Source organism: Thalassophryne amazonica, chromosome 19 (assembly GCF_902500255.1).
Source record: "Thalassophryne amazonica chromosome 19, fThaAma1.1, whole genome shotgun sequence".
Lineage (NCBI taxonomy): Eukaryota > Metazoa > Chordata > Actinopteri > Batrachoidiformes > Batrachoididae > Thalassophryne > Thalassophryne amazonica.
Window position 1 is genome coordinate 66,030,560 of NC_047121.1, and position 22,612 is coordinate 66,053,171.

A 22,612-nucleotide genomic window follows, 5' to 3' on the forward strand; every position below is an offset into this window, starting at 1 on the left:
GAAAAACTACAGAGGATCTTCAGACAGCACAAAATCCCAGTTTACTTTAAACCGGTTAACACCTTGAGACAAAAATTAGTTCACCCTAAGGACAGGATCCCTAGTTACAAACAGAGCAATGTAGTGTATTATATCAGATGTCAGGAAAACTATAATGAACACTACATAGGTGAGGCTAAGCAACCTTTAAACAAGAGGCTATACCAGCACCGCAGAGAGGTCGCCAGTGGACCTCAGTCTGCAGTTCATCTCCACCTGAAAGACACTAACCACTCGTTTGAGGACAAGGAAGTTAAAATCTTAGCCAGAGAGAAGAAATGGTTTGAGAGAGGTGTCAAGGAAGCATTCTTTGTAAAACAGTTGAAACCCAGCCTTAACCGGGGGGCGGGTCTCAGACACGCTTTGTCCCCTGTTTACAATGGGGTACTCAGGTCTAAGCAGTTTCAGTCTTTTGTTCATGGTAATGAGTCATTCACGTCATCAGGAGAGTCGTCAACGGAGCCATCAGGGGAGGCTTCCATCCCATCATTAGGAGAGTGCACAATAGGTGCTAATTAGAGCTGTTGTTTAGTCACTAGCCTATAGCAGTCGGCCTCTCGGTAGGAGGGGTCTGGTTAGGTTAAAAACTCCAGCTTTTGTTGGCTTCTGGTTTATTCTTCTCCACAAGAGTCAAGACAGAAGTCAGACTACCAGAGCAAGAATTTTAGCTGAGAAAGCTTCTGTGATTTGAAGCGAAACGTCCTCATGTCAAGCAACCCAGTCCAGTCGAAGATTCAAGCTTCTCTACTATCTCAAAGCCTTTGTTAACTGGACTTGATGTCCACAGTTGGCTTAGAAGTGCAGTGGCGTGAGTTAGGAAGTGGGAGATTGAAGGAACGTTGGCGTGCCTGGGGTGGAGGTTGGAAGTTCTGCATCAGGCATCTAGAGTTCAGTCTGTAATTAAAATCTGAGGAATCAACTTTAGCCATGTGGAACAGGTCTAGAAGAGAGGCCAGTAGATACAGCCCTTGTTCTGCACTGTAGGTGGGTCAAGGGAAAAGAGTTGGATTACCAATATCTAGATAGGGATTCAATTCCAGGTTTGTGCATTCCATCTGAATTATCCCAGTCCATTCAAATGTCAGTGGGTACCATTGTTGGATGGAGAAGTGATTGATGTAAAAGAAATCCAACACATTCAGTGACTTTAAAGTCTTCATGTATCCATTCTCTAAATTGTCTAAAGAAATCTGATGGCATGAGTGATGATTTGCATTAACAGTAACACATATTCAGTTTGTCCAAAGGCTTCTTAAAATAGAGGGACTATGTGTACAAATGGACATATCAAGTAGCTCAGTGGGATAAGGAGTTGGGTTACCAATATTTAGATCTGGGTTTGCTTCCCTGTTAGCAAGCAATCACCTCCCTGTGGGGAGGTCTAGTGGTTAAGCGTTGGGCTTGATACCAGAGGATCCTCGGTTCAAACCCCAGCCTGACCGGAAAATTGCGAAGGGCCCTTGGGCAAGGTCCTTAATCCCCAAGTTGCTTCCCGTGTGTAGTGAGCGCCTTGCATGGCAACACCCTGATTTTTATCTTTTCCACATTCTGCCGCAAGCAGGTGCTTCTATTTTTAGATATGCACAAACAGAGTCGGTGGCGGTAGACATGAAATGGAATACACTTCTCACTCATGGTAACGGCAACATGACACTTAGCTAAACTGACTAAACCAATTGAACTACAAAACACAATAAATCAATAACACTAACAACACTGTTAAACTAACATGAGCCACAATAACATTTAAAACCACAAAACCTCGAACTCCCATGGTGCATTGCAGCACAACATCCATTGTTTCGTGGTTATCTAAAATTGCTAATTTCTTCAAAAATATTAGTCCCATCAACTTTCTGTTTTTGCAGCGTCCATCCTTGACCCAAAATACAGAAGCACACTATGCAGCAAATGTCAGCTCTCCCCAGTTTCTCCACATAAGCCATACACACGCACACATGCACACACACATACATGCAAATAGAGGCCACTTGGCTCTTATAATATAGATAGATACAATGTAACAGGGAACCAGTTACCTTGGACAAATTATCTTGGAGAAAGCACTTTGTGTGCATTGTCCTCATCCACCCAGCTGTAAATGTGTACCAGCCTTGGTTTGGGAAGTAACTTGTGTCAGTCCGGCATCTCATCCAGGGGGAGTTGTAGACTCTAATGCCATGGAATCCAGTGATAAGCACTGACATCAATGGGCATCAGGGCCTTTATGGGACTCATTTCTTTCTTGAATTAAAACTGAAAGTCAACACTGTAAACACAAGCTGATTGTTTCAATTCATCTCCACTGTGGTTGCGTAGGGAGGCAAAAATACAAACATTGTATCACTGTCCAATTATTATAGACCTGACTGCAGCTACCTTTGAGACACATGGCAATATTCAATTTTCATCCCTTTTTTCTTTTGCACATCTCCAGGGAAGACATACACCATGATTGGCAAAGACAGCTCCACTCAGAGCCTTGGCATCGTACCTTGTGCCATTTCCTGGCTCTTCAAGCTCATCAACGAGCGCAAGGAGAAGACAGGCACACGGTTCTCCGTCCGTGTGTCCGCGGTGGAAATCCACGGGAAAGATGAGGAGTTGACGGACCTGCTGTCTGAAGTGTCCTCGGGCAGCCTGCAGGAAGGCCAGTCCCCTGGTATCTATCTGAGAGAGGATCCCATCTGTGGCACTCAGGTGAGAACACACAGGAGGTCGATGGCATTCCACCTTTCCACGCTTCCTTTGTTTGCTGATCCTTCCATTCTCTCTGGGGCTTATGCAGTATTACTGCACCTGGGTATTGATCTCGTTCTCTCTATGATCTACCTCTTCCCATCCTAAAGATGTTTGCTCTTTATGGTTTTTTTGTTTCGTTTTTAGTGTCCCAGGATTACAGAGTCTATCTTGCTCTGTCACACCGGCCTCTGAATTTTTTTCTTTATATTTCCACCAAACCCATCTGTGGTATTGATGGCTTTCTTCCTACCTTTGTATTGACTCTTGTGTCAGCATCTGTCAGCGTTTATTACCCTGTGCTGGCACAATGGAGGCGTACTATAACTGGGGGATGGTGGAAGTCTGTAGATGCTCACAGGTGTTGCTGTCAGATGTTGCTTTTGGTTGTGGGGGTGGGAGGGTAGGGGTCTATATGGACTCCAACTTCAAAGGCTGTGCAGCTCTGTGAACCTCCTTCGTGCTTTTCCTCACAGCAGCCACATGTGGGCTCGCTTCACAAATCCCCCCCACCTACACTCCTGCTCTCTCTCTCTCTCTCTCTCTCTTCTGCCTCCTGCTCCCCCCTTCCTGTCTTCCTCCATTGCACCATCATCACATCCATGCTGAGAGAAGTGCCCCTGCTTCCTGCCCCACCGTTACCTCTCCTAATCCTCCTCCCTCTGCGTGCATATCTCAGGCATTAATTGCCCCCGAGACCCAGTCTAATGGGCAACAATTGTGTGTTGGGGTCCAATTAACTGGCTCGCCTTGTGGATCTTTTTCACATCTGTCCTCTTTCTGGCCCTCACCTTGTTCTCCATCCCTTCCTCTCCCACAGCTTCAGAATCAGAGTGAGCTTCGCGCCCCGACAGCTGACAAAGCCGCTTTCTTCTTGGATGCAGCCATCGCCGCACGCAGCACAAGCAGGTCCAGCGCGGACGAGGAAGATCGGCGCAACTCTCACATGCTGTTCACACTGCACATTTACCAGTACCGCATGGAGAAGAGTGGCAAGGGTGGAAGTTAGTATTACTATACTGCTTAAAATACTATGCAGTACATATTACCACCACACACTGAATCCTTAGCCTAGGGTTTACTTCAATTGACTGCTGATCAAAACAAGAGGAATCAGAGATTTCTGACGTCCGCCAATATGGATCCTGATCACATCCAAAATGCATCTGAGTCTTCCATACCCTAATATCTATCTGTGGTGAAAATTTTGTGAAAATCTGTGAAGTAGTTTTGTCGTAATCCTTCAAAGCAAATGTAAAGTGAAATCTTGATCCAGAATCCAGATTCAGATCACCTCCAAAATTCAGTGGAATCTTCCATGCCCTAATACAATCTGTGGTGAAAATTTGGTGAGAATCCGTGAAGTAGTTTTGAAGTAATCCTTTAAAGCCTATATGAAGTGAAACGTGATCCAGAATCTGGATCCAGATCACCTCCAGAATATGTCTTCCATGGCCTAATATCTATCTGTGGTGAAAATCAGACAGACAGACAGACAGACAAATAAATAAACGCAGATGATTTTATTGTGTCCTTGGTGGACGTAATTACGGAAAAGGACCAAAACGTCTCATTGTGACAATACTAACGGATAGAACTTGTAACTTTCTATTTTGACAACTCAACAGCTGCAACAGTCTTGTGTGTTGATTTTCCATATGTGCCGGTGCATTAGGGGGCTGGGTGCATTTTGTGTGTGTGTGTGTGTATGTTTGTCTCTCTTCCACGCCTGTCTGCAACTTTATTGATATTCTTCATGACAGAGATGCACACAAGACAATAATGTAAAAGGACCACAATGATGAGGAAGCTCTTGAAACTGTGGACCAATATCACAGTGTGTTTCATCCCACCCAAAAACAATTTGTTGGAAGACTGCCCCTTTGACTGTGCTTGTCAGAATGTAAAGCTTTTAAACATATGCGACTGCAGGGTGGCAGTTATTTCCAACCAGCACTACATGCACCAATGGAATACACAATCAATGGATGTCCTGGCTGTGGCTCTAAAGAGGCTGAGCGAGGAGACAGAATGTCGAGTCTTCCAGGAGTTCTGGCCAAGATCCAGGTTGTCAACAGCTTCCTGGACTCAGGCTGTCAACAATTTCTTGGACTCAGCCATCAGTTGTGTTTTTCTATATGTGAGGAGGGCACTGAACGTGTTGAGAGATTCATTAGGCCAGTGGAAAGAGGTGTGTGGCAATGACCATACCTTTGCCAGAAGATGAGCGTGCAAGTCTTCATAGTCATGGTGTTTGCAGTTTAAGTGACCAGCTGTGAGACATAGATGCTAACTAGCAATCTAAAATGATGACTGGATGTCTTTAGTGCTAAATCTCTTTTGTATCGTTTGAATGACTTTGTGTCATATGAGTGTTACTTATGGAGACTGTGATGAGGACTATTATCCTCAGGGAGCATCAGCTGCCATACTTATAGTGGTGCAGCTTAACTGAAATTTCCATAACAGTTGCTTATTTTGTGACTAAAGCACCACATTTGGCACACATATTCTAAATTTAGTCATGTTTATTTTCAGATGAGTAGGCATCCATGAGCTGACCTCTAATGGCCTACAGGGGTCAATGAAGAATTACACAGGGGTCAAAATTGAAAAATGTTCCAATCATATTGAAAGGTATACCACATTGTTTGCCTGATCATAAAGATTCCAAAAAGGTATAGTTTGGACTATCTGTGACTGAATGTTATAGAGTTATGGGGTAAAAACAACAGCAAAAAGGATGACAAAGGTCAATTTCAGTTTGTGCAAGGGTCAAAAGTTAAAGTTGCTCCAATTTTGGCAATAAAGTGATGCAAATTACAAGTTGAGTTAAAAGAGTTTTCAAAATGTATAGTTTTCACCATCTGCCATGCTTAGTTGTCACGTTACGGGCGTAACTTATGTCATATGTCATAGAATCCAATGGATGTTAACATTGTTTGACCTTTACTTTGGAGACCAAACATTCAACACAGACAAAACTATTCCATTTATGAAGCCTACTAGCTCAACCAATAGTTTGCATCACTTTATTGCCAAAATTGGAGCAGATTTAACTTTTGGTCCCTGTACAAACTGAATACTGAAATTGACCTTTGTCATTGTTTTTGCTGTTTTTACCCCATAATTCCATAACAGTCAAAGATCGTCTAAACTATACCTTTTTGGAATCATTATGATCAGACACACAATATGATATACCTTTCAATATGATTGGAACACTTAAATTTTGGCCCCTGTGTAATTCTTCATTGACCCCTGTAGGTCATTAGAGGTCAACTCCAGGATGGCTCCATCTGAAAATAAACAGTTAATTTAGAATATGTGTGCCAAATAGTCACAAAAATGCAAAATTATTTTGCCTATCTGCTGCACAATTACAGCCATTTGGCGTGTTGTCTTGAGCGTGATCCAAGTGCATCATTGCTCATAACTCCAGTGATTGGAGCAGGACAACAGGCTGCCTGTGTCCATGTCGAATTTGTCCTTGCACATGTGATGCCAAAGATGCACCACAGATCTCTTTGGGTGGTTTCCAGTTGGAACCCAAACCAGTTCTGTGAGGTGGTGGGTGCATAAACAGCATCAACACATTCTCCTCTACAGGTCAATCAGTTCTCTAAAATCAATGCTGCTACATTACTGATCAGTATAAACCCCAGTCACAGGAAGATAATACTGTTGGTGATTTAGGAGAGTTGCCGACAGTCTCCGTCACAGCTCCCTCAACAATATGGTTGCTGTTGTTTTGGGGAAAAAAAATTAAGTTGCAGTCACATAAGACAATGATTGAGATAATGATTGCAAAGGCACTGTGACACATCATATGTATAATATGTATGCGTGATGGTGGCACCACTGTTGTGGGATGGTTGTGCATGTGTGTCACGAATTTATAAGACCATCTTCCTTTTTCTGAAATCAAATGACTGTGGCAAGACTGTTGTACTTATGCCATAAGGCTGTTTTTCCCACCAAAAGGCACCAACATATGCATCTCAGGCCCACAGTGATGCACTTCTTAAAAACCAGTCGCTGCATTTTAGACTTACCGAGCATATTTTGAACATGTTCAAGATATGCTCTGGGACTGATTACCTGCCTGTGACGCATCACAACACTCACTTTTTTCTGCAATATTCGAGACTGTGGTGTGCACTCCTGTGACATTTTGTCAAGAACCTGTGGCAGAGTGGTGGTAACCCCCGGTGTGACTGGACCCTCAATCATGTGAATCAATTTCAGAGATATTCCCCAATATGACAGTGTTATTAATAAATGTTAAAATGCAAAGCACACAGATAACTCAATGTTCATATTCACTATAGGGGATGTTCACAATAACATATGGCTGATAAAGTCAATTAAACTCCATTAAAAAGTCAAATTCCAATTAAGACTCATTTGGTGAATGAGTGTTTTACAATTATTAGCCACAACTGTGTAATTACCTCTGGTTAACACTGTCATTAGGCCAGTGGAAGGAGGTGTGTGGCAATGCAGATACCTTTGCCAGAAGATGAGCATGCAAGTCTCCATAGTCATGGTGTTTGCGGTTTTAGTGACCAGCTGTTTTGTTTTTGTGCAACAAAAGAACTCTTCACTGTTGATGCTATGATTTATACATCTGTAGGCGGTTGAGCAGCCTGATTCAGCTTGAGTCACCTCTATGTGATTCTTATAGTCTGGTTTGAGTGGTGCCTCTCCTGTTATCTTCACACATAGACAGGAACTGGTTTCCGCGAGGGAGTGTCTGAGCCACGCTATAACCTCACCTGGTTTTTCCTCTGTCATTGGCATAGTGTCGGGCGGACGGAGCAGGCTCCACCTCATTGACCTGGGCAGTTGCGAAAAGATTCTGAGCAAAAGTCGAGATGGAGGGGGAGGCTTGTGTCTTTCTCTAAATGCTCTGGGAAACGTCATCATGACTTTAACGAATGGAGCAAAACACGTACCTTACAGGTAACAGACCATTAGCTTTCTACAGTTTTATGACGATATGGAATTGCATCAGGCAGGTCGCGGCAGGTTTGCTGTGTGACTAGTTTGTTCAGTAGCTTTCACTTGTGTTGCATAAGGATGTATTACAGTTACGCAACTATGAAACGATCTGTGACTTTAACATTTGAGGTTATTTGCAACAAGTTGTTGTCATTTTTGACATATGACTGCGTTATTCGCTCATGATGTAATTATGCCACGTAGGGACAGCAAATTGACAATGTTGCTGAGGGAGTCTCTTGGGAACATCAACTGCAGAACCACTATGATTGCCCATATCTCAGATTCTCCTGCAAACTACGCGGACTCACTCAACACTATCCAGCTTGCCTCCCGTATCCACCGCATGAGAAAAAAGAAATCTAAGGTACCATCTGGGGAAAAAATGTGTATATAATATAAATGAGGAATGTATGAAATGTGATGTTGCATGACACTGATGAACACAGATTACTTGTTATTTAATGTAAATTATTGCTGTTGTAAGTAATTAAAGTGGTATGTGCATGTGCAGCTTTGATTGTATTCATCATGTATCATAGCATGACTAAAATCCTTATATTTTTCATTTTTCTTCCTAATTCAGTTTTGGAGTTATTAAGCAAATGATTGTGTGAATGCTTCTGCAAATGAAAAATTGTTAGTGTAATACATCAGAGCTAGTTTTTCTCAGCTCCTTGACACATAATCATGTAATCAATATTAGTGCCCAAGGATGTGTATAATGCATTTCCCCATATTAGGGAAATATATGATCCAGATAATTAGGCGGAATGACAGCGTGTATTTATTTGTTACTGGTCCTAATTATAATACATTCCTCACACAATAATTCACATTATTAATTTCTGTGACTGCTGCATTTGTAATCTTTTGATATATACAGTATTAACATGAATTTTATAGGAATTATTTGCTTCAAGCCTGATTCATTAGGAAGTGGAAAGCGTATATAACTTGTTCTATGATTATCCTGGTATGAATGTCAAAACATAAATGCATCTTTTTTATTATTTTACAAAAGACCTTGATATCTCTGTGCTTTGTAGTATGCATCCAGTTCTTCCGGGGGGGAAAGTTCTTGCGAGGAAGGGAGGATCCGCCGGCCACCCCATCTCAGACCCTTCCACCCTCGGACAGTAGCGCTGGACCCAGACCTGCCCTCTCTACTCAGTGATCCTGAGTACTCCTCAAGTAGTGAACAGTCTTGTGACACTGTGATTTATGTGGGCCCCGGGGGAACTGCGATCTCAGACAGGGAGCTCAGTGACAATGAAGGCCCACCTGCCTTTGTTCCAATCATCCCCTCTCTGAATAAGAAGAAGTCCGCAAAAGAGGGCCCTCTGGACAAAGACCATTTCTTCAAATGCAACACATTTGCTGAGCTTCAGGAGAGACTGGAATGTATAGATGGCAGTGAAGAGCCCACCGCCTTTGTTGGTGAGGGCAAGCGGATCCAAATGAGCCCCAAGATGGACAAATATAAGGAGAGCCAAGGCTCTGTTTCACCAAAGAGTGTAGCAAATATTTCTTACCCCCAAGATGGCCTCTCACCAAGACCATCGCCTAAATCGGTTGCCATTCAGCCATCCTGCAGTCCCAATTCTAAATCTATACTAGACAGCAGCAAAAGACAATGCACACCTGCAGAAAAACCACCATCGGACACTATTCGGAACATCTGCAGAACCAGCGCAGATGGCGAGAAGGCCCTGACAACTGATTGTAGAGTTAGCACAAACAAACTACGAACTGTTGCAGCACCTAACTCTGAACCTGTGGTGAGGGAGAAGGTCTATTTCAACAAGAAATCTTTGCCTAAAACAGCCCTTCCTCCTTCACAACAGAAAGACTTTGGCAAGCAAAGTACAGATGAGGGAAGATCGAGCACAAGAATGCCTCCTGTTGGAATGAGTCACCAAGCTGTGAAACGGAGGGATCCTTGTCTATCCCCTATGGTCAGAGCTCCAGTGGAGGTATGTCAAGTACGACCTACACTGAGGGAAAGGTGTATGGATCGGGACATTCTTAGAGCTACTGTGACCTTACAGCAACCAGTGGAGCTGAATGGGGAGGATGAGCTGGTGTTCACTGTGGTGGAGGAGTTGTCTATAGGCAGTATTGTAGATAAAGGTCGGCCATCGAGCATTGTCAGCTTTAACAGTGACTGTTCCCTTCAGGCTCTGGCCTCTGGCTCCCGGCCTGTCAGTATCATTAGCAGCATCAATGATGAATTTGATGCCTACACCTCAGCCATGGGAGGATCAGAAGTCAACATTGCGGTGGTCACACCCCTCCAAGAAGGGGCGATGGAGGACATAGCTAGCCGGGGTTCATCTGTCAGCTCTTGGCTTAGTGAGGCAAGCGTCTGCACATTGGAGAGTGAAGGAACTCATTCCACAGATGTCTTTCTTCCACCGGTCAAACACATGGGACAAGAGGCTACCTTTTACTTTGAATCTTTGGATCTGTTTCATTGTGTATCCTCTTCCAGAGAAAACAAGAACTCTTTAAATGATAGCGGATTTAGTTTTTCCGAACAGGATAGTGACAGTGCTGCCTCAAGCAAACTATCATTGACAAAGTACCCCCCATCTCCGGAATCAGCTAAAGCTTCCCTCAGATTCACATCAAAATTAACTAAAGCTCAGTCCATTAGCTCCTCTCAACTACCACAGTGCCCATCCATAGATCACACCAGTCTTCCCAGGAAGATTAAACCTACCTCATCCATCTCCCATAGTAGCAGCAGTAGCATCAGCAGTAGTAAAGAGCAAACAAGACAAGAAGCAAAGCAGGAGGATCCTTGGCATTGCATGGACAAACACTCAGAACCTCAGTTTTCTGACTCCAGCAACACCAGCAAGTTTCTCAGAAATATCCCAAGTGGTATCCCTTCAAGTAAACTGTCCAGCAACAGCAACAGTGTACCTCGCCCACCAAAGGTGCAGGCGTCTACCTCATCTCAGAGGGTGGTTGATGGCTGTGAGAAATCAGCCAGTAAGAATTTTGACCGACCCAGCAAAATGCCTCAGCTGAGACGAGGTGCCACCACACTGGGAACGGTGCCTGTTATCCATTCATCAACAGAGTCCAAGGGAACCCAAGATATTACTGCAGCAAGCCTTAATTTCTCATCTCTGGGGAAAAACAAGGCCAACTCACAGAAAGTGAACAGTCTCCCTAAATCTGACAGTGCCTCACCTCCTCTTCCTCCAGTGAGAAAATCCAGTCTTGACCATAAGAACAAGACACTGCTGCCCCAAAGTGCCTTAAAGTCAGCATATGGAGATGGAGGGAGGATATGTGGAGCAAGAGGAACCCTATCAGAGGATGAGCTTGAGGTACGACACAGAGTGGACTCTACCAGTTTCAAAACATCCAGCCTCAAATCTGACCTCACCACAGCCAAAGTTACCTCCAGTCTGAAGGCTAGAGGCCCTAAAGGTGAGGCTGGTCAGCATTATGGGAGTCAAATGTCCCTAGAGAGGTGTGAAAGCCTGTCCTTATCTGGTTCCAGAGCTGCACTTAGTCGGGAAAATAGTGGGGCAAGTCTCGGGAGTAGCAGTGGTAAATCAAGCCGGTCCATTCCAAGATTTGGAATTCCTAATTCCTCCAGCTCTCCTATTGCTACCTGCCCATCCTCTCCATGTGGAGGAAGCATCAGCAAACCTGGACAGATTAAAGCTTCAGTAAATTCCCGAGCTTTGGGAGCAGTCACTGGCAATAAGGCTCGTTCACTATCAGCCAACAACTCCAAGGGCCTTAGTTCCTCCACCAAATCTCTAGCTACTCCTGCAGCTAGGAATACCAATGCTAACCTCCCTCCTTCAGGAAGACCATCAGCTCCACGTGCCACTGCTGCAGTCAGTAGTAAACCGGCGAGAGGAACTATCATGGGTACTAAACAGGCCATGAGAGCTGCCAACAGCCGCGTGAGCGAACTGGCAACAGGCAATGCATCAGGAAAACACACAAGAGGTTCAGGAGATTCCGACAGTGGTAATGACAGTGGTGTGAACGTGAGTGAGGAGAAATCCTCCATCACCATGCTTCCCTCTCCTTACAGCAAAATTACAGCACCCAGGCGGCCTCAGCGCTACAGCAGCGGCCATGGCAGTGACAACAGCAGTGTGCTGAGCGGGGAGCTGCCTCCTGCTATGGGCCGCACAGCTCTTTTCTACCACAGTGGTGGCAGCAGTGGGTATGAAAGCATGATCCGTGACAGTGAAGCCACAGGCAGTGCGTCTTCTGCACACGACTCCATGAGTGAGAGCGGCTTGTCGTCTTCGGGCAGGACAAGGAGCTCCAAGTGCCCAAAAAAAAGAGTCAATGGTGAGAATTTCCTCAGCTTGGAATTGTTGGTTGTACAAATTTCCTATATCCTGGAAACCAACCTGAAAGACTAAAAGTTATTGCAAGTTGGGCAAATCCACTTTCAATTTCAATTTATTTCATTTATAAAGTGCCACATCACAACAAAGTTGCCTCAAGGCGCTTCACACAAGTAAGTTCTAACCTTACTAATCCCTAGAGCAAGCACACAGGTGACAGTGGTAAGGAAAACCCCTTCTGAGGAAGAAACCTCAAGCAGACCAGACTCAAAGGGGTGACCCTCTGCTTTGCCATGCTACAGACATAAGTTACAAAACAATTCACTAAATGAATATACAGGAAATGCTGCCGGTGCACAGGACAGGAGGGTTTCAGGAACAGCTACCACACCCATCTCTGGATGGAGCTGCACCTCAAACAGAGAGAAAAGAAAAAAACAGAATCAGGCATCAGAAAGACAACAAATACAGTGTCATTTGTGAGTATTAAGCAACAGAAATCAGAAGAAATACTAAGGTGATCGCCGGCCACTAGCCCTAAGCTTCACTAACAGACCCAGAATTTATATAAAGTTGAGGCAGTGGCCTGCTCTATTTCCTAATAAAATGAATTTAAAAGAGTAAAAACCATAGTAACATACTATGCCAGTATGCTAGCCATACGAAAGGGAAAATAAGTGCGTCTTCTGGACTTAAAAGTCTCTACAGAACCTTAAACAGAGAGAAAAAACAGAATCAGACATCAGAAAGACAAGAAATACAGTATAGTTTGCCAGCATTAATCAACAAGAAAAACAAGAAATACTAAGGTCATCGCCGGCCACTAGCCCTAAGCTTCACTAAAAGACCCAGAATTTAGGTAAAGTTGAGGCCGCAGCATGCTCCGTTTCCTAATAAAATGAATTAAAATAGTAAAACGTGCAGAACTATACTATGCCAGTATGCTAGCCATACGAAAGGGAAAATAAGTGCGTCTTAAGTCTGGACTTGAAAGTCTCCACAGAATCTTTTTTATTGATGCAGGGAGATCATGCCACAGAACAGGGGCATGATAAGAGAAAGCTCTGTGACCTGCAGACTTTTATTCACCCTAGGGTGAAGTAGTCCTGCAACCCTGAGAACGCAAAGCCCGGGCCGGTACATAGGGTTAATTAGGTCAGCTAGGTAGGGAGGTGCCAGTCCGTGAACAATTTTATAGGCTAGTAGCAGAACCTTAAAATCTGATCTCACAGGGACAGAAAGCCAGTAAAGAGATGCCAAAATGGGTGTAATGTGGTCAAACTTTTTGCTTCTTGTTAAAAGTCTGGCAGCAGCATTTGAACCTATTAGACATGCTGTACATCTGAAAATCAACTTCACTCAAGTATGATGCATTTACTTGAAATCTGGCACAAAGCCTTACCTCAATGTTAGCTAGCACATCATTAAGTTTCACTGAGATCTTTCCAGAATTCAGCATTCTTATCTCAAAGCATAAGTTTCTGGAGTTCCACTTCTCTCTTGTATGATCCATCACTTCATCACCTTGAAATTAGTAAACAGCTTTAACTCGGTGTTGGACTGTTGTCCTGCCCTCGGGGATCCTACATTCTTATACACCTTGTGCTATGGAATCCGGGGATGAGTACGGGCAACAACGGACCTCAGGGCCCATCTAAGTCTTAGCTTTAATTAACTTTTCCCCTATAGATCCTAGATAGAATGCGTAGTTGTCCAATGCCCCACATTTCTCCTGCATAATGCACCTCCTGGAAATTTTAGCAGATAGATTTACTGCTTTGTTGGTCAGGGCATACCAAGAATTGCAAAACCCCACTTTTCCCATGTTAGATCTACTGTATAGGGTTCCGTAGTCCAACGTCACTCCTGTATGATGCATCTTCTTGAAATCTGGCACACAGCTTTACTTCAGCATTGAAGAGTGCATACTTAGATTTCAGTGAAATCTTGCCATAAATCAAAGTTCTTTGGGATAAAAAAAATAGTAACCATGTTTTCCTTGTTGGATAGACCGCCTTGAGTTTTTCTACACAGACCAACACAATATCAAGGGTTTACCACGGCATCACTCTGCCCTGAAACCAGCATAAATCCCTTTGTGCATAGTGAGTCTACAACTGCTCCAGGTGTGAACAAAGTTAATAATCATTCACCAAAATGATGATTGATACATTAAATATCTGGGAGGAGATTTGGAGGGGGAACCTTTAGCAGTTTACTAATGTTTAACACGTAGCAACTGGGGCATTGTGATATGAGATTAAACCAATACTCCACTCAACTGATCCGGTCATCTAGACTAACCACCCAATCCAGTCAATAGTTTTACGTAGCACAATAGTCCATCTAGTTACAGTATATGTATAATTTTTAAAGATCATGGAATAGCCTGTTTATTTTAGGCTCCATGAGATGATTTTTTTAAATGTATACATATAAATTATTGTTTCTTTGTTTGTTTGTGATCAGGACCTGCTGTATTTTAACAGTAAGTTGAAGATGCTGGAGATGAAAAAATAGTAAGAACCTTGTTTTCCTTGTTGGATAGACCGCCTTGAGTTTTTCTACACAGACCAACGCATATCAATGGTTTCTCCAAGATATTTCCACTGGTGTATGTCATACTGGTGGACTGTATAGATCTATCAGAATGTGCTTGGAAGTCAAACTGCACCCAGTTGGTGCTTCCCCCCACCCCAAGAAAAGAACCATATAATTTTATGAATCTGCTCTTATTGCATTCATGTATTGGAATTTCATTAGATTTTCTCTCCCTCTGAATCAGCAGCATACATTATTCATACATATGCGGGAAAATAGTAATGAATGCTTTGACCAAGGTGACTTCAAACTCAGTTATGATCAAAAGAGATGAATTGAACATGAGGGACAGTAACCTGGTATATACATCCATTTGAATTCATGGGTGGTTAGACCAACCTTTAAAATGGATTTGTGCTGTGAATGTTCAGAATAGTAACTTGTGAAGGCCTTATAAATATGCAGTCACCACAGCTGTACGGCCTGTATAAAGATTTGCATCACTTTGCATCTCAGAGTGAGACTCATACATATTTACTCAGAGATTCCACAGAACGCTGCTGTTGTACTGGTAGTTATTGGTGTAACTGGTACCTTTGAGACTGTCCACATTGGGTATGCAGGTTTCCAGAGAAGACGGCTTATTCCGGCGCCTCTGCCAGACACTTCTTCCCTGGGGAAGAAGGTGGCCACAGCAGGCCAGTGGGTGGACTTGCCCCCTATGTCAGGCCCGATGAAAGAACCCTTTGAGATCAAGGTGTATGAGATTGACGACGTGGAGCGGCTTCATAGGCATCGTCAGGAGGAAACCACAGAGGTGAGCGGAGGGTCACTCTACACGTTCTACATGATGATGAACTTATTTCAGTGTCTGCACGCTCTGGGTCAAGGTTCCTTCACACTGCCAGCCCTCAGCAATGTTTTGCATGTGCGACACAGATCGTGCACATTCTCAAAATGTGCCACATGCCTCAATGTTGTGGGCAGGTCTTAGCTCATGTCTTTTCAGTTTCTTTTTAAAGCCCAGACAGGAATAATATGTCTCAGACGCCTGACCTTCACTTTGCTGAGTGGCAAATGCAGAAGTGAAAATGTCTTGAAGGATTCCCCAAGCTCAGTATTTTGGGAGGCTCGCCAAGAATGCCATGAGATCAAGAGGCACTTTGGACAAGGGTTAAGTAGTTTAGCTATGACTGCTGATGTTGGTGGTTCAACATGGGCAGGTTGGTTGAATGAAGTGTGATGAATGTGAGGGTGCGTAACCCCAATGCCAGTGCTCATCACTGACGCCAATCGCTTTTTATAGTCTATGAATCATTAACTGCCGCGGCACGTTAGGGGCAGCCCGAGAGGGATTCGTTAAGAGAAGATATTAAATCAGCTGAATGGTGGTGTGACTTACTTTTAATTTGGCAAATCTACCTTTAATCGCTCCCTGACAGCCTTTCCTGCCTGAATGACAAGTGCTTAATTGTTTTGCTGCACAATTTTATCAGTCGTACTAGAATTTTAGGCCTTTGTGCATAGTCACATGTAGTAACTTTGTAATGTCATTGAGTTTTTGTGTAACATTTTGTCTATTTCAATCACAAGTGTAACCAGTGGTGGACACAACTAACCTACAAGTTAGCTTTGATTTCTCTTAAAATTAGCAAAACTAAATTTTCTGGATGCTAATCGGTCTACTAATGGTTTTCAAAGTTAGCGGAAAGACAAATCCACGAATGAATACGTTAGCTTTACTAATTAGCTGTTAGCTGGTTGGCTGGATTGTGCCCATCACTGATTTTACCTCACCTTTGCAAAATGCTAACTTTTATTTTGTCGTGTTTCTCCCAATCCTGTCTTCAGTACCCATTCCAGGATGTTGACAAGGTGAGCTCATTTTTACTCATGACTGAGGCACAACTACAAGTCCAATATTTAATTATAGGAATTTTTATAGAAGAAGCAGAATGCAGTTACTTTTTTATTGTAAGGGCAGTGCTATAGTACACAAATAATGAATGTTTATGAGTTCAATGGTACTAATATTTCGCTCGTTGAATGGTACGTCCCATCTTTCACCAAATGAAATATTCATTCCATTGAAAAAATGTAAAAACATTCATTATGTATTTTATTTTATGGCAGAAATAGATCCTTGTCATTTGATATTTTATTCATTTATAAACAGAAAAAAAGACTTACATTTTGGTATCACTGGTGCTTTGACGTCAGCCGTCGAACACAAACTTTATGAGTCCAAAATTGTTCTCAGTCAACTTGCAAAAAACTATCCTGATGATGTAGTCAGTGATGCCGTGCGCTGACGTCGTGTACAGACTGCCGTCTGCGCTTCCCTCACTCCAGCGAAAAATCGCATCAGAAATTTGTCCAGCTTTTCATCTTAACTTCATCCTCTTCATCCTAACAGCTCTTCATGTCTCCAGACTGCTTACAGCAAAGTGGATTTGTTTTTTGTGTTAGAAGAATTAGCACCGTCAGTTAGCTCCTTCAAATCGTTGTCCACCAGCAAAACAAACTCCACCATGTTTAGCTAAACGCCATCCCCGGTAGTCTGAGCGCGCGTGGTGGTCGGGGCATGCAATAGCACATTTCATATAGTAGCAAAAGTGTTGTGTGGGCCGCTGAAGAGGAGGTACTGCTGGCCCACCACCACCAGAGGGCGCCCTGTCTGGAGTGCGGGCTCCAGGCACCAGAGGGCGCTGCCGCCTCACAGGAGCAGCCGGGGTGACAGCTGTCACTTATCGCCTACGACAGCCGTCACCAATCATCTGATCAGCAGTGGTATATCAGCAAGACGACATCTCCACCTCTTTGCCGAGATATCGCTCTACCTAGGAGGTACAGTACTCAGCCGACTGTGTTGTCTTTTTGACATTAACACTTTGTTACTTTGTGCGTTAAATAGCAGACATTCTTCCGACGAGAGGTGGAGGTGGTTTTCCCGCCATACGGGTTGCTGGGTGCAAACGCACCCACATTTAACTGTTTTTGTTCCTCGCCAGCAGTACCAGATCCGACACGCGGAGGCAGTGGCCACCTGGGAGTTCGGGACTTGGCGGCTCCAGTATTCCCGGGGTTCGGTGGCGGAGGAAATCGTATGGTTCCGGTTAAGCTTTGGACAGACGTCTCTTATCTTCGAGCCTGCCCATGTGACACATTTTGTGAATTGACTTCTTTGTCTATTGTTGTAATCTGTTGTGTTTGTTGTGCTTATTCACAACAGTAAAGTGTTGTTATTTGACTTCCTCCATTGTCCGTTCATTTGCGCCCCCTGTTGTGGGTCCGTGTTCCTACACTTTCCCAACAAAAAGTGCACGCTAAAAAGCACTATTGCATGGTAAATGGTAAGAATAATCCATGTCACATGGCATACAAACTACCAATCAAATGACAAGGATCCATTCAGTCGTTATATAATAAATTATACTGCACAGCAGGTAGCTCAGTGGGATAGGAGTTGAGCTATCAATATGTGAACCTGGGTTAGATTCCTGGCCACACTATATATATAGAACAAGACAAGGCCTGTCACCATATATATATATATATATATATATATATATATCTCCTCCGTCAGTTATGCAACTACAAAGCGCATTTTTTTTTCCCCCTGTGTAGATAGATCTGTTGAAGAACTAGGTCCTTAGGACATTTGATGGCACTGTGGTGTGCATGAAGAGGAATATGTGCACATAAAAGTACCATAACTCTATAGTGAGTGCTTGTGTCGCGGTGTAACCCCACGGCATCACTCTGCCCTGAAAACAGCATAAATCCCTTTGTGCATAGTGAGTCTGCAACTGCTCCAGGTGTGAAATAAGTTAAAAATCGCTCACCAAAATGACGATTGATACATTAAATATCTGGGAGGAGGGTTGGATGGGGGAACCTTTAGCAATTTGCTTATGTTTAACCAACCCAGTGTCACGGCATGTCGTGATTCAGCAGCACAAAATATACATTAATCTATTGGTCCGTCATATTGTCACGAAAAGTGCAAAGTTTTCATCACGGGAGCATAAATGTATTCTAATTCATTCCGTGACGGGTGCACGTAATTAATGGTGCAGCCGGCGGGTTTAGTAATAGTTAGTTTAAAAAAAAAACACAGCCACCAAAATTTGAATCATTTCGTGATGGGAGGACGACAAAAAAACGTGAGACTGGGTTGTGTTTAACACATAGAAACTGGGGCATTGTGATGTCAGATGAAACCAGTAGTCCATTCAACTGATCCTGTCAATGGTTGTATGTAGCATCCATCTGCCCAGGTCCATCTCGTTCTCATATATGTAGAATTTTTTAAAGATCGTGGAATAGCCAGTTTATTTTCGGCTCCTTGAGATGATTAGATATTTTATTTTATACGAGGTATCTTATAAAACTAACCAGCAGTTTTATAAAAAAAAAAAACTATATGGATTCGAATGACATGCGATTACACCAATCATGCTTGAACCCTCGTGCGCATGCGTGAGTTTTTTCACGTGTGTCGGTGACGTCATTTCCCTGTGGTCAGGCCTTGAGTGAGATGTGGTTCAGCCCTCTCGGCTGAATTCTTTGTTTCACACACTGCTCGAGATGGCGCGCGTTGCTTTATCAAACTTTTTTCTGGACCTGTGAGGAATATCCGAGTGGACACTATTTGAGAAATTCAGCTGGTTTTCGGTGAAAAGTTTAATGGCTGATGAGAGATTATGGGGTGTTTCTGTCGCTGTAAGGACTTCCCACGGAGCGGGACATCATGCAGCGCTTCCAGGCGCCGTCGTCGGCCTGTTTTGACCTAAAAACATCCTAATTTAAGGCTCTGTTGACCCAGGATGTCATGAGAGAACAGAGAAGATTCAGAAGAGGCCAGCATGAGGACTTTATGCAGACATTCCACTGTTTAAGGACATTTTTTAATGAAAGACGTGCGCGCAAAGTCGCAGAGTCGTTTCCGTGACGACTCGGTGAATCTGTGTGCGCCGCAACAGGAAAAACACCTCCGTGTTGAAAACCATTTGTAAAATTCAGGCGGCTTTTGATGGCTTTCAACAAGTGAGTAACTGAGAAATTGTTTAACAGCTTGGGCATGTTCCAACTTGCCCGTTAAGGTTTCCAACGGAGGTGTTTTTCCTGTCGCGACCCCCCGCGGTCGGGTCCAGCCCGACATGCGACTCTGCCCGCACGTTCTTTCATTACAAAATGACCGTTAACAATGGAATGTCCGAATAAACTCCTCATGCCGACTTCTTCTGAAAGTTCTCTGTTCTCTGACGACTTACTGGGTCAACAGAGCCTGAAATGTGGAAGTTTTCAACTTGAAACGGCGAGACGCTGCCGCCTTGAAGCGCAGATCGCCGTCAGGCGCCGTGGCCCGTCCTTACGGCGACACTACCAGACCAAAATCTCTCATCAGCCGTTAAAATTTTTACTGAAAACCAGCTGAATTTATTGAATGGTGTCCACTCAGTTGTGCCTTACAGTTTTGAAAAAATTTTGATCAAACAAAGCAGCAGTCTCTGAGCCATTCCTAAACAATGAAAAAAATCGACGAGAGGGTGGGCGACTCCTCACTCAAAGACTGCCCACAGGCGAATGACGTAACCGACAGGCATGAAAAAACTCTCACATGCCCACGAGGGTTCAAGCATGTCTGATGTAATCACACGTGATTCAAATCCATATGGTTTTTGAAAAAAATAATAAGGTCGGATACTTTTCTAATAGACCTTGTATATATAAATTATTGTTTCTTTGTTTGTTTTTGGTCAGGGCCTGCTGTATTTTAACAGTAAGTTGAAGATGCTGGAGAGAAGGCAACAGCAAGTGAGAGAGCTGAGAGCAAAGCATGAGGTGTTGTTGGAGGAGCTGGAAGATACCAAGTCCCGACTAATGATGGAACCCAGCAAGTGGAGAGGAGAGTGTAAGTCACTATGCGACTGCTATTAGTCTGCCTGAATTTCAAAAGATCTTACATGACAAACCCATCTCATCCTTTACAACAGTCGAGGTGGATCAGAGTTTGGATAAAGATTCCGTGGAGTACCTGGAGGCTTTGGCACAGGTCACAGAGGAGCTGGAATTCTGCGTCAACCTCTGCAAGTCCCGTGTCATGATGGTAACCTGCTTCGACATCAGCATGCCGACGTCTGGCACTCAGGAGGGACTGCGTGAAGTCGAAGTTTGAAGACAGAAGAAAGTAGAAGGTGAAGAAATGTGGACGTGAGATGACGGAAGGGTGGTGGAAATGTAGCAACCAGTTTACAGATATTGCTGGAACAAAGAGACAAAAGACGGATGAAATGAGAGTCCAGAACAGTGCACGAATACAAAGGTAACCTTAAAACCACCGAGCTAACAGTGCCTCCTTGTCCAGAACTTGTTTGAATGGGAGAGAAACAAAACGTGAGCACAAGTGCTGTTGCCCGTACGGCACGACAGTGGCCATCATTTACCCAAGAGTCAATGAGCAACACCTGGAAGTGCCTTTATTATTCTCTTTGTTTGAGTCGTCATTTTTCATATGGTGCAGGTTAACATACCGATGCGAACCATGAACATATTGCTTTTAAGAAAAAATATTTTATATTGCATTGTATAGTGTATTTATATGACTATTTGGTGTGTAAAAAAAAAAAAAATAAAAGAGGGGGGAAAAAAGAAAAGCAATAAGCTAATGTTATTGCGCTCCCCGACTTTGCCTTTTCTCTCCTTTCAAACCTCAGTCAGCATTTTATCCATGTTCATTCAGCCTCTTGCGCCTTATTTGTTCTCTCTGGTTGTGTAGTTTTTCTAGGATTTTCAAACTGGACTGTGTTACTGCATGTGTTTTGCCGTCGTCGCTCATCTCCTGCCAGCTGGCCTGCGCAGGCTCGCGGGGTTGAGTGAGTGTTTTCTCCCTCCAGTTGCCTTGATCGAAAAACGGTCTCAGCAGATGTACTGAGGTGGAGCGGCGGTTATTCGGGGGACAGAGAGTGTATTTAAGCTTACCCGTGTTTCAAGACGAGTGATAAAGCCAAAACATATCAATCAGAGGGGCCACTGTGATGGATTGTGATTATTTCTGGATTAGCCATTCTCTCTGGTGCTTCAGGATGCGCTCGCGCAACCCTGAGAGATCCAACTGTTCCCGATGCTTGCCTATGAGGATAGCATAATGAATGGAAAAGCATCGATAGCGCTGCTCCTTCAGCCCACTTTCTTTACAAATGGGCTTGAACGGGGCGCGAGTTACACACAATAAAACCAAAATGCAAACAGAGAACGCACAAAAACTACTGATCGCCAACGCAGTACTCTTTCAAGTGCAAGTGCGGTGAAGGTCTATGCATTCCATTAGATAGTTTGCACCATCATCACTGGTAACCAGGCTGCTATTACACAGGTCCAGTGAGACGGCAGGTGAAATAAACTTAACACGACAAGAAATTCCAAGACTTTAACGGTGGAACGTGGAATCTTGTTCCATAAAATACCACTAACATACCATCATACAGACTCATGTTCTAAGATGGATTGTTCAAGAGCAAGTGATGTTAGCAAGCATTTACTAGGGGAGCTACGACCACTACCTTTGCACCCCCCCCCCCCCCCCGGACTAAACCAAACCAACTTTTTTAGGTTCCTTAGATGACCCCAAAACACAATCAGGATGTACCCAAAAATAAAAACTGGCCTCAAGCCAGTTATCGAAGATGGCATCCAAAATGGCCACCAAAATAGGGTTTTTCTCACTAAAACACCTTTAAACACCATATAAACAACTTCTACTATGTATTTTAATGATAAGGGTCTATTGGCTGCCATTTTGGGCGCCATTTTGAATTTTAAACCCATGAATGAATTTAGTTTAGGCACAAATGAGTTTGCTGTGACCTACAATGGTCTTCCCATTGAATTTCAGCGATATTTAAGTTGCTTATATGTTGTTTAAAGGTGTTTTAGTGAAAAACCCCATTTTG

At 43.6% G+C, this 22,612-nt stretch overlaps 1 protein-coding gene across 1 annotated transcript in view; it reads left to right on the forward strand.

Annotated features, from left to right (window-relative positions):
* The window catches only part of kif26ab (kinesin family member 26Ab), a 230,483-nt gene extending 208,581 nt beyond the window's left edge, over window positions 1-21,902 (forward strand). Inside the window, exons 9-16 of the mRNA XM_034194848.1 lie at window positions 3,599-3,782; window positions 7,584-7,743; window positions 7,987-8,149; window positions 8,832-12,117; window positions 15,281-15,474; window positions 16,509-16,532; window positions 20,424-20,574; window positions 20,657-21,902. Coding sequence (XP_034050739.1) covers window positions 3,599-3,782; window positions 7,584-7,743; window positions 7,987-8,149; window positions 8,832-12,117; window positions 15,281-15,474; window positions 16,509-16,532; window positions 20,424-20,574; window positions 20,657-20,838 — 4,344 coding nt within the window. The 3' untranslated portion in view covers window positions 20,839-21,902. The remainder of the gene's footprint in view (window positions 1-3,598; window positions 3,783-7,583; window positions 7,744-7,986; window positions 8,150-8,831; window positions 12,118-15,280; window positions 15,475-16,508; window positions 16,533-20,423; window positions 20,575-20,656) is intronic.
* The last annotated feature ends 710 nt before the right edge of the window (window positions 21,903-22,612 follow it).